The 14319-nt window shown below is 44.5% G+C and overlaps 1 protein-coding gene across 1 annotated transcript in view; it reads right to left on the bottom strand.

Moving 5' to 3' along the window:
• The window catches only part of LOC136710444 (striated muscle preferentially expressed protein kinase-like), a 102058-nt gene that overhangs the window by 62823 nt on the left and 24916 nt on the right, over positions 1 to 14319 (bottom strand). The window contains exons 2-3 of the mRNA XM_066685942.1: positions 10127 to 10366; positions 2146 to 2188 (exon numbers count right to left, since the gene is read on the bottom strand). Coding sequence (XP_066542039.1) covers positions 2146 to 2188; positions 10127 to 10366 — 283 coding nt within the window. The remainder of the gene's footprint in view (positions 1 to 2145; positions 2189 to 10126; positions 10367 to 14319) is intronic.

Below are 14319 nucleotides of genomic sequence, written 5' to 3'. Positions count from 1 at the left end.
AAATGATCTAATTAACTGATATGAACCAATAATAACTTTTATTAGCAGCCTCTATTAACAAATGCTTAACCCCTTGCTGACTTACAATGAGCAGTGTAATGACTATTGTGTGATTTTCGTAGATTTGCTTTGAAAGATTAGGTTTTGCTGATTGCTCTGAGATGGTGGCAAGTTAACCCTTAAAGTGACATGAATTCTAGACGAACAAGGTGGTTGTTAATTGGTTTTCTGATCTGAATTACTCTGATTTTAAGGACCACTGTATTATTTGAAGTAGATCATGTCCTGTAGATTGTGGTATGTTTATAAGGTCTAAACATTCAACCAATAAACTGCAGGCTATAGGACTTAGGGGTAAGGTAAAAGCCTGTTAGCACCGGCAGAACTAAACTTAGCACAAATAGAAAGTAAATGTGTGTTTGTAGATTATTCCTTTGTTGTAGCAATGCTTCTTGGCAATAAATCGTACACCGTTGGAGCCTGGTAATTTCCCTTTTAAATGGCGCCACATTTGTAAGGAACATGTGTTTGAAGAAACAGCTTCTTCTTCATTGACTTGTTTGGTGTGTGGTGAAGTGGATGATTGAAGTTTGAAGAAATGAGACGTATTGGCAATTTAACAATGTATTCATTTAACAAACAGGAGCCTCAGTAGCGTGTGGAAGAACAACACACAGCCACAACAGCCTCCACCTCCTCCTCACGCTGCTCACCAGCCTGGTCACACACTGCTGAGGGATGGTATCCCTTTCTTTAAACTGGCATTAATCTGGAGTCAGGCACCGTGGTTGTGTGGGTCGCTCTGGCACCAACAGCACGCCCAAGCTGATCCCACAAGGGTTCAATGGGAGTAGTCTCTGATAAACCCCGCTCTGTGGGGGGTGAGCGGTGTCATCTTGGAGGATAGATTTCGGTCCCAGACTGTGGAGATATGAGATTGCCACTGGTTGCAGGATTTCGTCTCTCTCTCTCTGCACTGAGAAGCCTCCAATGATGACAAGCCTGGTTCTTCCAGTGAGGGAGATGCCGCCCCACACCATCACACAATAAGCTGTTTGGCATTGACAGAGAGGGTTTGGTATATTTTTCACGGACACAACCCACACACAGCTCCACTGCTCCTCCCACAAACACACGTTCCTTACAAAGGTGGCACCATTTAAAAGGGAAATTAACAGGCTCCAACGGTGTACGATTTATTGCCAAGAAGCACTGTTACAACAAACACACATTTCCTTTCTTTTTGTGCTATGTTAGATCTCATTTTTTTGTCATTGATTCAAGACGTTTTTAAATACATGCTCCTAATATCAAAATCTGATGATGTCAGTATATGACTAGTATTAAAGTCAGTAACGCAAATCTAGTTAGATATCTTAATATTATCTTGTCTAAGGTCTTTTTATAAACAGATTTTTCTTTTTTACCTTATTGAATTAATGGTGTCAGTTTGTGAGGTTTAGTGACTTTTAGCCATAAAAATAGACACGGGTAAACCCACATTAAACCAACTAGCTTTTAGCATAGGACACTGATGCAAAGTTCATTTATTTATTAGAGCAAGATGGATGTAAAAATATAGGATAAGCAAGTTTTACAGAGCTTTTAGTTAATGAGAAATAAAATTCAAGTTTGGCACTGCTGCCATGTAAATACTGGGGTAAAAAACTTGAATTCTTAGGTGGATGAATCAGACAGCTGTCCATTCGAGCAGCACATAAGAACGTGGCCATTGTCTGATGTGAAAAGATCCGATTTGTGAAACATCAAATTTGTGCTGCATCATTCTAACAATGGAAATGCAGCCCAGCAACTGAAATAAGAGATGCCTCATATATGAGAATGAATGTTAGCGTGTGCATTTATGAATGTATTCTCTGCTATTTTCCATTAACCTAATTCAGCGCAGTAACTCTTTATGAGCTCCAACAGCCGTGAAACAGTAAAAAAAAAAACAAATACGTGAGGTTGAGGGCTCTGCATTTATTTTTTTATTGATTATTCAATATGACGTGTGGAACTACAAGCTCTAACTCAGCTGCATCCTTATTCTTATACACAGACCACACACTGACTGACAGACTTGGAGATGGGACTGTAAAATCTCTGTTTGTAATAACCTGGTATCTATAAAACCAAACACACCATGGGTAAACCGGCCAAACGTTCGGTTTGAATGCCCAGTTTTCTGAAATAGAGAGAGAGAGAGAGAGAGAGAGAGAGAGAGAGAGAGAGAGAGAGAGAGAGAGAGAAAACATTTCAGTATATGCACACATTTCAAAAGCATGCTTAATGTAATTATCAGTCATGCTAAACCACACAGCAAGCAATTGCGACACACACACACACACACACACACACACACACATTGGTAGCTGCTAGATAACACTGAAGCCTGCTGGGAAGAGTGAGAATGAAAGTGAGACCAAACAGTTTTGTCACTATAGCTACGGCCCATAATTTCTTTACAACCTGGCGCACCAGGTTTTTTGAGAACGTGTGCCTCTTTGTTCCGTTAGCCTAGATTACAGTCTGGAAAGTAGGGCAGTTGGTGACAGACACGCTTGTAATTTGAGCTGTTTCATCCCCTCACACTGCTGTGTGTCCAGGCCCAAAAATGTCCTTTAAATATCTATGCTCTGAGACTCTCAGAGAAGACACTGAATCAATCAAGTGCTGCATTAGGGAAAGCAGTGTAGAAATGGTCCAGCTATCGCACAAATGCAATACAGAAAATGCAATGCAGTATCTAGGGCTGTGCTGAGAAAACCTGAAGGAGAAAGGTACGGCAGCTTTTCACTTTTCATTGGCTCCATGAATCAGAGACATGCTACTAAAATCAATGCTACATATGTAGACCTTCAACTACCCAACACAGCTATGGGCCAATGTTCCGTTGTCACTTTATGTGTGATGTCTAATGTGGTTTTCCTTTTGAACTTGGATGAATTTCTGAATTTCAAGTAAAATATTTCAACTGGGGCAGCACAGTCACAAAGTTCCAGGGTCCTGGAGGTTGTGTGTTCGAGTCTCGCTCCGGGTGACTGTCTGTGAGGAGTGTGGTGTGTTCTCTCTGTGTCTGCGAGGGTTTCCTCTGGGTGACTGTCTGTGAGGAGTGTGGTGTGTTCTCTCTGTGTCTGCGAGGGTTTCCTCTGGGTGACTGTCTGTGAGGAGTGTGGTGTGTTCTCTCTGTGTCTGCGAGGGTTTCCTCTGGGTGACTGTCTGTGAGGAGTGTGGTGTGTTCTCTCTGTGTCTGCGAGGGTTTCCTCTGGGTGACTGTCTGTGAGGAGTGTGGTGTGTTCTCTCTGTGTCTGCTAGGGTTTCCTCTGGGTGACTGTCTGTGAGGAGTGTGGTGTGTTCTCTCTGTGTCTGTGTGGGTTTCCTCCGGGTGACTGTCTGTGAGGAGTGTGGTGTGTTCTCTCTGTGTCTGCGAGGGTTTCCTCTGGGTGACTGTCTGTGAGGAGTGTGGTGTGTTCTCTCTGTGTCTGCTAGGGTTTCCTCTGGGTGACTGTCTGTGAGGAGTGTGGTGTGTTCTCTCTGTGTCTGCGAGGGTTTCCTCTGGGTGACTGTCAGTGAGGAGTGTGGTGTGTTCTCTCTGTGTCTGCGAGGGTTTCCTCTGGGTGACTGTCTGTGAGGAGTGTGGTGTGTTCTCTCTGTGTCTGCGAGGGTTTCCTCTGGGTGACTGTCTGTGAGGAGTGTGGTGTGTTCTCTCTGTGTCTGCGAGGGTTTCCTCTGGGTGACTGTCTGTGAGGAGTGTGGTGTGTTCTCTCTGTGTCTGCGAGGGTTTCCTCTGGGTGACTGTCTGTGAGGAGTGTGGTGTGTTCTCTCTGTGTCTGCGAGGGTTTCCTCTGGGTGACTGTCTGTGAGGAGTGTGGTGTGTTCTCTCTGTGTCTGCTAGGGTTTCCTCTGGGTGACTGTCTGTGAGGAGTGTGGTGTGTTCTCTCTGTGTCTGTGTGGGTTTCCTCCGGGTGACTGTCTGTGAGGAGTGTGGTGTGTTCTCTCTGTGTCTGCGAGGGTTTCCTCTGGGTGACTGTCTGTGAGGAGTGTGGTGTGTTCTCTCTGTGTCTGCTAGGGTTTCCTCTGGGTGACTGTCTGTGAGGAGTGTGGTGTGTTCTCTCTGTGTCTGCGAGGGTTTCCTCTGGGTGACTGTCAGTGAGGAGTGTGGTGTGTTCTCTCTGTGTCTGCGAGGGTTTCCTCTGGGTGACTGTCTGTGAGGAGTGTGGTGTGTTCTCCCTGTGTCTGCGTGGGTTTCCTCCGGGTGACTGTCTGTGAGGAGTGTGGTGTGTTCTTCCTGTGTCTGCGTGGGTTTCCTCCGGGTGACTGTCTGTGAGGAGTGTGGTGTGTTCTCCCTGTGTCTGCGTGGGTTTCCTCCGGGTGACTGTCTGTGAGGAGTGTGGTGTGTTCTTCCTGTGTCTGCGTGGGTTTCCTCCGGGTGACTGTCTGCGAGGAGTGTGGTGTGTTCTCCCTGTGTCTGTGTGGGTTTTCTCCGGGTGACTGTCTGTGAGGAGTGTGGTGTGTTCTCCCTGTGTCTGCGTGGGTTTCCTCCGGGTGACTGTCTGTGAGGAGTGTGGTGTGTTCTTCCTGTGTCTGCGTGGGTTTCCTCCGGGTGACTGTCTGCGAGGAGTGTGGTGTGTTCTCCCTGTGTCTGTGTGGGTTTTCTCCGGGTGACTGTCTGTGAGGAGTGTGGTGTGTTCTCTCTGTGTCTGCGAGGGTTTCCTCTGGGTGACTGTCTGTGAGGAGTGTGGTGTGATTTCTCTGTGTCTGTGAAGGTTTCCTCTGGGTGACTGTCTGCGAGGAGTGTGGTGTGTTCTCCCTGTGTCTGTGTGGGTTTCCTCCGGGTGACTGTCTGTGAGGAGTGTAGTGTGTTCTCTCTGTGTCTGCGAGGGTTTCCTCCGGGTGACTGTCTGTGAGGAGTGTGGTGTGTTCTCCCTGTGTCTGCGTGGGTTTCCTCCGGGTGAGTGTCTGTGAGGAGTGTGGTGTGTTGAAAAGTTCTGTACCACCCCGAGTACAGAATCCAAGATGGCTGCCTGTCTATCTGTGTCTCTTTAAATGAGTTGTACACACAGATACTGTTCAACTGATGTGGACATGTTTCCATGGTGCTTGAATGTGTAAAATATTACATTTTTCTCTGTTATGCTATCAACTGGTATAGTTAACAATGCTAACCCTGGAAGCTAACAATGGAAACAAGGAAAACATGACATTTTGGGTTTTTTTGGACAGTTTAACTGGAATCTGATCAGCTCTGGTTTGGCATCATTCCCAAATCCAAGCTATGGCCAGCTATGGTCACTGTGACGTATCACCTTTTCAAGCATTTTTTTACTTGTTTATCTTGTTTGGATGGCAGAGATTTTCAGATCTTGTCTTGGCTTTTTGTCTCCGCCACCCAACCACTCTCTGATTCTCTCTGCCTATTACCAATCCAAGGCAATAAATGAGGCAAAATGGAGACTGCGGCTGAGGCAGGAGCCACAACAGTCAGGCCTCCTGTCACTCTCAATACATTAGTTACTGTGAGAGATGCACTCCCAATGGCAGTGGCATCACAGATTTCTGCCGTGCTCCTGGGGATAAGGTTTTCTAACAGCATTAGCCATGTGTGGTGTATGTCAAAGTGGCAGTAGATGAATGGAGCAGCAGTGCTGAAGGGCATTAGCAGAGCAAGGAAAGCAGACCCAGAGTTATCAAAGAGCTTTAAGCAAAGGAGTGACACACCAACCCAACGCACAGAAACAGAATCTCATAATATTCTATGGAGGGCACCTGGATGGTTCATATTTCATGTCCTTCATTGCATTTGGCTCATCATATTACAACCAACTGCCCACATCAGAATGTTTGTGTTTGCTGGAAAGTACTGGGTTTGCCAGTTAAAGCCCAGCAGATCCGGTCCATTTGGCTGAAGTAGGCAATGAATGCTGCTTCGCCCAACATTGATGGGCCTTAAAAAGCTCTGAATAATTCACACGCACAGCAGAATTCATGTAGATATGACGCCAGTTAATTTGTCATTAACCCCCGTGTTTGGCATCTTTTATGGATGAAAAGGCAAGTAGCACTCAAGAGAGCTACTGGCATGCATAATACACGAGAGAGGCATTCTTCTGGTGCCTCGATTAGTCCAATCTTAGAGCAAACAAAGAAATGCCACATGCTGCAAGAATGGCAAATGGCAGTGACTCAGATTATTGTGTCCAAAGTCCAAATACAAAACTTCTTACATGTTTTTGCATTTACAGGTCATTACACCTTGCATCTGATTTTGAAACTGAGCTTTTTTAATGTTGATATCACTGCATGCAAGGGCAAATAGCATCCAACCTGAGTATTAAACTGCTATCGCATCCCAAAAGTTATTTTTAGTTTATGCCATTTGCAGTGAACATGTTAAAATGCCTGTGAGGCAGTGTGTCTCCTTTTAGATTCATAAAGAACACCTGCTCCTCAAAAATGTGCAGGAAGAAAAAAACATAATAAAGAGAGTTGGTTCGTTAAAGGGCATTTATTTTTAGCACCGCTGGCACTGTGTTACTCACTAGAGAATCACTGACGATATGTATTCATCAGTAATCGTTGTTTCAATACTGCAGCTAGATTAGATTATTGAACAAATAATTACAGGTATCAATCTGCTCTCAAAATCACAAAGGCATTCCTAAAGGTGAGGATTCAAAAGTAATTCAATCAAATAGAAAAAGACTTGACTCTTACTGCGGTGAAAGTTTATCTAGTGATGTCATATTTTATTCACTCATTCATTATCTGTAACCCTTATCCAGTTCAGGGTCGCGGTGGGTCCGGAGCCTACCTGGAATCATTGGGCGCAAGGCGGGGACACACCCTGGAGGGGGCGCCAGTCCTTCGCAGGGCGACACACACTCTCACATTCACTTACACCTACGGACACTTCCGAGTCTCCAATCCATCTACCAACGTGTGTTTTTGGAGCGTGGAAGAAAACGCAGAGCGGGACTGGAACCCACACCCTGGAGCTTTGTGACTGTGACACTACCTGCTGCACCGGTTGCTCCCAAAAGTATTTTGAATGTTAACAGTGTCAGTGCCCCTTCAGTGTTCTATTCAGTGACCTACTGACACTCAAAAACAGCTGATCGTTTGTCCACATTTGGTTGACCCCTTCCCATAAAAGGAAAACTAGATATTGGCATCAATAGATAGCGTTGGTGGTAGGGGTGAAGGTGAGGGCTTTTGATGTTGACATGATGTCAGTCTCTGATTCATGGATTCCTGCAACTGCCCCATTGTCCCAGGACATTTTGAAAGCTGCAGCTAACAGAGAATGAACAAGCTCTCGTTACATTTTCCAAGCTGACAGCAGTCCAGAGAGCGCAGCCAAAGACAGACAGACTCGTCTCACTGTGAGCCAGCCACCCAGAGAGGATCTCCAGCCTGCCATCTGTGCCGTGAGAAGCAGAGCCACGCTTGCCTTTCTGGGTCAGATATGAGTAAACAGGTCACGTCCACTTTGCGCTGTTGACATTCAGTCACTGGTTTGCATGACTGTATTAGACACAGACGTGCCAAAATGGGCTGGCTTGGCTTATTATTTGCTCCTATACCATGCGAAAATGACCGTCTACAGATAAGCCATAGTAATTTGTGGCAAATAAAATGTAAACCTTGTTTTTCTGCCCCCTGCAAAGTCAAGAATGTGATGAGACATGGGGACAGTTACAATAACGCATACATAAGAGATGTACATGGTAAACTTCAAAGTCTCACCCTTCTATAGGTATGAGTTTTGAGAATGTATGACCCATGACACTTGGACGGTCCGATAGTGTTAATAACTGTTGAATAACTGCTACATAAATGTTTACAACAGACATGGTTTTGCTTACCATGCTTAATGTGGTCATAAAGAAATATTAGCCAGTATTAGGTGAATGGGCTCTGCGCCAAACAAATACAGTAAAGAGAATTAGTTTTGAGCCGGAGCTGATAAATCAATGGAACACAAGGTAGTGGGTCTGGCTGAGTTTAAAACCAGATAAACAGATCTAATTTAATTGTTTAGTTAGGAACAGAGCAGCAAAAAACGTTTGGCCTTACAGGACCCTGGAGTGGCTTTCTGTGTCAACAAAAGATAAATAAACTTGGCAATATAGGTACAGAAGTTAGAATTAAAGAAGAACAATATAATTAACAACTAACCAACAAATAAAGAGACAAAATAAAAGCATGCTGTGTGTAATAATGTGTTTGGAAAGCCTAAGCCCAGACTGTCAGTACCCTGGAGAGCTCCAAAGCCTCTACCCTAGAAGGTGGATAAATGAAATCCACCGTGAACACCAGAGCTGGTCACTATGATGAATCATCACGGCTCCTGGTCACTTCTTTACTTCAGTTAGTCCTGGGTTGTGCATAGATGTGTCTGGGAATGGCTGTCTGAGCTCTGCTTTAACTCCACTTTATCAGCCCTAGGCCAGTGAGTCATTTCATTTTCAGCCAATACAACTTTCATCACACCCTGCTGCCATGCAGCAAAGAAATCACTTGGAGAACACATCCCTCGCAGTCACATGTTTTCACTCACTGTGGTCAAATTCGATACAGCAGCTGAATGTAGTAAAGGAGGTGGAACCCTCTCCACGCTAATGTGCATTATCTGATCTCACCGGCCATTAATCACACATTAGCTGTTCCTGAGTCTTTCAATTCCAGCGATTTTATCACTAGATGAAGAGATAAATAAGACAATAGCGCTCAAACCCTGTGACAAGATAATAAAACGTTTCATTTCTAAGATCTAATTCATCTAAAATAAACAGGAAATAAAACAGGAAGCTGTTATAGGCTCTGCCTCTGTGTCCATCTCTGCCTTCTCCACCTGTCTGTCCCTGTCTGGTCTAAAGATCCAATTATCTCTTGTTGGCACCCATCCCCCTCTCTTGTCCTCTCCCCTCTGCTCTCCTTCACACCACTTTTCATTTCTTCCTTGCACTGATTTCTATCAGCCCTCTGAGCTGAGGAAAAAAAAAAGGAGCGTGTCATGTTCACACTTTCTTCTCACCTGTGAAATGAGAGTGTGACATGTTCTCAACAAGATCTGGGAACGTGAAAAGTGGAAAAAAAATAAGACCTTCAAATCTGGCCAATGACAAATGGATTAGATTGTTTTTGTAAGTCTTGTTGTGGGGGGGTATTGATCTAACACAGCAGTGTAGAGAATAATCTTGTTGGATCCTTTCATAACTGAACAAAAGGTTTGGGAAATCTTCAACAAAACCAATCAAATCTAAATCTACATTTGTAAGAGTTCATGAACTGAAACATTGCACACATGTTAACGGCATCTCAATTAAACCAATACAACCAGTGAATAAAACTATACAATTACAACGATGGCTTATGCATCTGAGCTGGTAGGTTCAATTGTATCTGGTATTTGAGAAGAACCCATTTAAATATGCACCATAAGGGATAATGGGATTGCTGCTACAAGCACTTCTGCTTTATTGCTGTTGGACCTGTAATAACCTACATGCTGGTTTGCCATATGCTTCCACATAAAAATGCAAAGCATGAAGAATATTTAAACCTTGATCCCTTCCATGAATTTGTAAGGTATTCCAGAAAGAAAACACACTAGATATAACATAAAATATCTCTAATTCTCTAAAATGTCGAGCATGATGTTTGTGCTGAGTGCTCTTAGAAACCATGCAGAAGAATTCTGGATTCAAAACTGAACTGATTTTTGACCTTTATTCCACAGTATCTCTGTCTCACATCCTCAGGCAGTTCCCATTGTCCCTCTGGCTCTGCACTCCACATCTGGGGCTTCCACCCAAGCAAGAAGCAGCATGCATCAATAAAACGGCGAGGCTAATGAGTGCATTTGTATTCAGTGGTGCAAGCATCGCTACACTGTCACCTAAACACACTCGCTTTGTTTACAGGAGAAGGGTGGGGCACGTCAGTCAGAGAATTGGCCGTGCAAACACCAGCCGAGGGAGTCGAATCTGGGGCATGCCTCAGACACACTGCACGCACACACACATGCTTAACTGCATTCACAGCATATGGGTCAGACTCTGACACTGAGACACTTCTGAGACAACAAGCAGGGCAGCAGTGAGAGACGTGCAGGACTGACCTGGAAGCGCTTCTTGGACCAGATCTTCTTCATGGTCTGGAGCAATCCCGGTCTTCTGCTTCTCTTGGGAGATTGTGGCGCGGCCGGTGCGACCGAGCTTTCGGACACCTGGGGATTCACGGCTGGACCTCGAGCTGACCCGACAGCGTTGACAAAAACATGACTGCGATCCAGTGCTGATCTGAGACAAAGTGTTGCTTACAGTGCGGGAAAAAAATGTATATAGAAAAGATAACCGCTCTCAGTTGGTAAGCGCAATACTGACTTGCAGTTGGAAACAGTTCATCCTGTCGGAAGAGTTGCTGTTCTTTGCTCAGAACTTGCCCGAGCTCCGTCAGTTAAAACTTAAACTCCATATTGCACCAACAAACTGCAGCATCACTCGCTACATGGTGCAAGTCAAGCTACTGAGAAGAAAAGATCAGCGGTCCTAAAGAGAACAGAAAAAACGAGAGGGAGTCCAAGCAGATGGCACTCCCTGCCCTCCCTCTGAGCTACTGAAAGCGTCAGTGCTCAGGAGTCCCACTCAGGCGTAGCGTCACAGCTGGAACTAAACCATCAGCACGGAAAAAACAGAGCTGCCTAGAGGAGCATTGGATAATCAGCTCAGGAGGAGAATGTTCAGACAATAGCAGCCCTGAGCAAGTGAGCGAGAGAGAGAGAGAGAGTGAGCGAGCTAGAGAAAGAGAGAGAGAGAGTGTGTGTGTGTGTGAGAGAGAGCTCCTATGCACAACCCTATCAAGCTTGAGAAAGAAAGAGAGGGAGATTCACAGAGTGTGATAGAGAGAGAGGATGTAGTGAGGAGCGAGACAGTGGTAGAGGGGGAGAGAGGGATAAAGAAGAATGAGTCAGCCCTAAGGAGAACGTCACAGAGGGCTGACAAATCCTTTTTTTTAATAACCCACCCTTCTCTTCCCTGCCTCTTCACTTCCCTGTGTATTTTGTGCATCCAGGGCTCTATACATGTGTGTGTTAATGTAGCAAGTTGAGAATAAGCGCTCATGACTTTACTGCAGCCTCTAGCCAAAGGCAGGAATAGGCCATTTATGTATTTAAGCAGAGTGTGGGGTCTCCCTGTTGTTGTCCTCCCCCTCCCCTCCCCTCCCCCAACAAGGCACAGAACCTTCAACCACACATCCATCAACATCACACTTCACTCTTCATCTCCTTTATTCCCCAAAACATAGAAAGGATGTGTTCTTTCCAGCATGAAACAGCCAAAACCATTCCAATGACACCTTCATTCTCCTTTAGAAATATGCGTGAATCGTTGCACTCTGTTGATCAGAATGATCAGGTTAAAACACCACATTATTAACAGGATTCCAGCGCTGCCTCTTCCCCACTTTTCTGTATATATTCATCTATGCCCCTGAATATTTCTCTCCCTTTCTATGACGGACAGGGATCGATACGCCAGCGGCCAGTGAGGCTTCCCCCCCTCATGCTGTTGCCTGGCTGATATCGATCTAACCCAGGTGCAATCACAACACTCAGCTCTATCTGAGCAGGTGCCAGGCAGCTGGGGCTGACACAGACGTTTATGTTGCCTACACCTGCCGCGTGTTTTCAACAGGGAGATGCAGGGAGAATACTAAAACATCCAACTGGGTCACCAAACCCAGGCCCGTCACTTCAGCCTCACAACCAGGAAGATTGACCGCGGTTGGCCTTTGTGAAGGAGGAATTATTAAGCACGGCCATGCACCATTTTTTTTTCACTTATTCCACTAACCGTTACGTGTTTACTGTACTTACATGTAGCTCTGAACATCCTCCCTCTGACTTCCATAACACTATGTCTGTGATAAATTATTCTGAGTTGGTTTCTCAGACACTTGTTGTTGACTGACAGGGACACAGCGTTAAGTGCTATTCATCCTTATCACTTTGGGTGCTGTTTTTGCTTGTGGTCCTCTCCAGAACTTCTCAGCTGAAGTATTATTATTCTAAAGCTTCCTAGCACTCTATAATCTGCATCTATTCACTTTACATAGGGCAAAGTTTGGGGGCAGTAAGTAAGTGTAAGCACACAGACCCTAATAGTGTTGGTTTGTGCCAAAATCCTGCCGTTTGATGTTGCACACAAAGGCTCCCCCTTGTGGTGGCATATCAGTCTGCTAAACATGAGTTAGTAAGTCAATAAAATCAGTCCATGTGGTGCTCTGCATCTTAAGATACAGTTTGATATTACAAAGACAATTAGTTGGACATGCTGGTTTATGATCAGCCAATATTTCATTCTGATAATAAATGATGGGGTTTAACGGACATAGAGTATTTTGGAAATCTGAGATGTGTTTGTTATTGTCCTTCTGCTGTCAGTGTTTACTGAGGTCGGTTGTTTGTGAAGCCACACATCACTGCTACATTTCTGGCTCTCAGTTTTTTGTTATACTGTTCTAATTAGGTCCGCCAGGGCTACAGCTTGCAATCTAAATTCTAGTAAGAGTCACTTGGAAACAAATATCAGAACTAACTATATGGATGTTTTTATGAGTCACACAACTGTCCATCCTGAGTCGCCTAAAGCTGGATAAAGATGGGCTTGTTCCTGTCTGCTGAAGTCTGAAAAACTTTGACACCCACCCATCCACCCATCCCCATTGCCACCCAGCCATCCCCATTGCCACCCACCCACCCCCATTGACACCCACCCGCCTCCATAACCACCCACCCACCCATCGCCATGGCCACCCACCCATCCCCTCCCCATTGCCACCCCCCCATCCCCTCCCCATTGCCACCCCCCCATCCCCATTGCCACCCACCCCCATTGCCACCCACCCACCTCCATTCCCACCCATCCCCATTCCCACCCAAACAAGCCTCAAGATTTGGGGGTTCTTGTTCACTTCCCATGAGCCATCTACATGTGTCTCTGCTGTACACCAACTAATGAAACTGGGCTTTCCTTCATTCTGACTAGAACTGCTTATTGTCCACATGGCTCACACTATTCCTGAACACAGCTCTGTTGACTCAAACCATGATGTTATAGTCCTGTCCACTCACTAGCCTTTCTTTATACGTGCTTCTTTGTTTACATGTTTGTTTATATACCGCTCTTACTTTAACCACTGCTCCCTACATATTTTTTGTGCACATAAATAATTTACTACTATGTTTTGTGTATGTCCTCATTAAAAAGACTGAAATGAACTGTGTAACATTTTAAAGAAATCTGTGTGAAGCTGTAAACCTGAGGCATTCTTGTTACTGATTTTAATCTGAATCTTTCATGTCTCTTGGTAACTGCTTCTAAAGCAGTTTCTAAAGTGGAAAATGTGAAGAAATTAAGCCAGATTAAGCCTCATTGTGTGTAGTTTGCCTGGGTCATAACACACATTTAAATGAGACCCACCGTGTATCATAAAAAGCAGGTTATTCACAGAATTTTCCATTTACAGCTACGTTTCAACTCTCAAACAAAAGTTTAAATGAGCAACAAAAATAACTAAAGGCATCAACAAGCTTGTTGTCTTTTCTACAGTAAGTTTAGGGGTCCAGCTCTTGCCTATGATTGTAATTTAGTTGTCAAACTGAAATTGGCCAATGCACTGGCTCACAAAATGCTAATGATCCCATCTCTGTTTTATACACACAGACGAAGCCACACAGTCCTCATCCTCCCAAAGTAGCAGTAAGCAAAGTGTCCCTGGATAAGTCTGCTGATTACACAAAGTAAGAGAACAAAATAGAGAGAGAGAGAGAGAGAGAGAGAGAGAGAGAGAGAGAGAGAGAAGAGAGACAGAGAGACTGCAGTGTGACAGCTCAGCATGTCCACAAACTGTATCAGTTATATGCTGCATCTGTTCCGAATCAGATGAAATTGCTAATAGTGACCCTGTGACAAAAACATGGACGTGGATGTGGCATACGGCATAAGAGGGCACACAGTAAAGAGTGTCAAACAATAACAGCAGAAATAAATAAAGAAATAAGTAAAAAATTGAGTAGCGAGTACGATGCTACTGTAACAGTTCCTTTATTTGAAGTAATTTAGTGCAGGGGTGCCCCATTTGACAGTGAGAACCGGCAATTTCAAGAGAGAGGGAAATATTTGCAGAAAAATGTTGGATTTTACACTCTTTTGACATCATGCAGCAGTTAATCCTCTAAAATGAAATTTTATGAATTTACTGTTTTGTAAATTTGTCTTTTTCATATTTTGAATACACTGTTATAAATCA

This window comes from Hoplias malabaricus, chromosome 12, assembly GCF_029633855.1.
Source record: "Hoplias malabaricus isolate fHopMal1 chromosome 12, fHopMal1.hap1, whole genome shotgun sequence".
Classification (NCBI taxonomy): domain Eukaryota; kingdom Metazoa; phylum Chordata; class Actinopteri; order Characiformes; family Erythrinidae; genus Hoplias; species Hoplias malabaricus.
The sequence above is the reverse complement of the archived record's forward strand: the minus strand, read 5'-3'. Positions and strand labels throughout refer to the sequence as shown.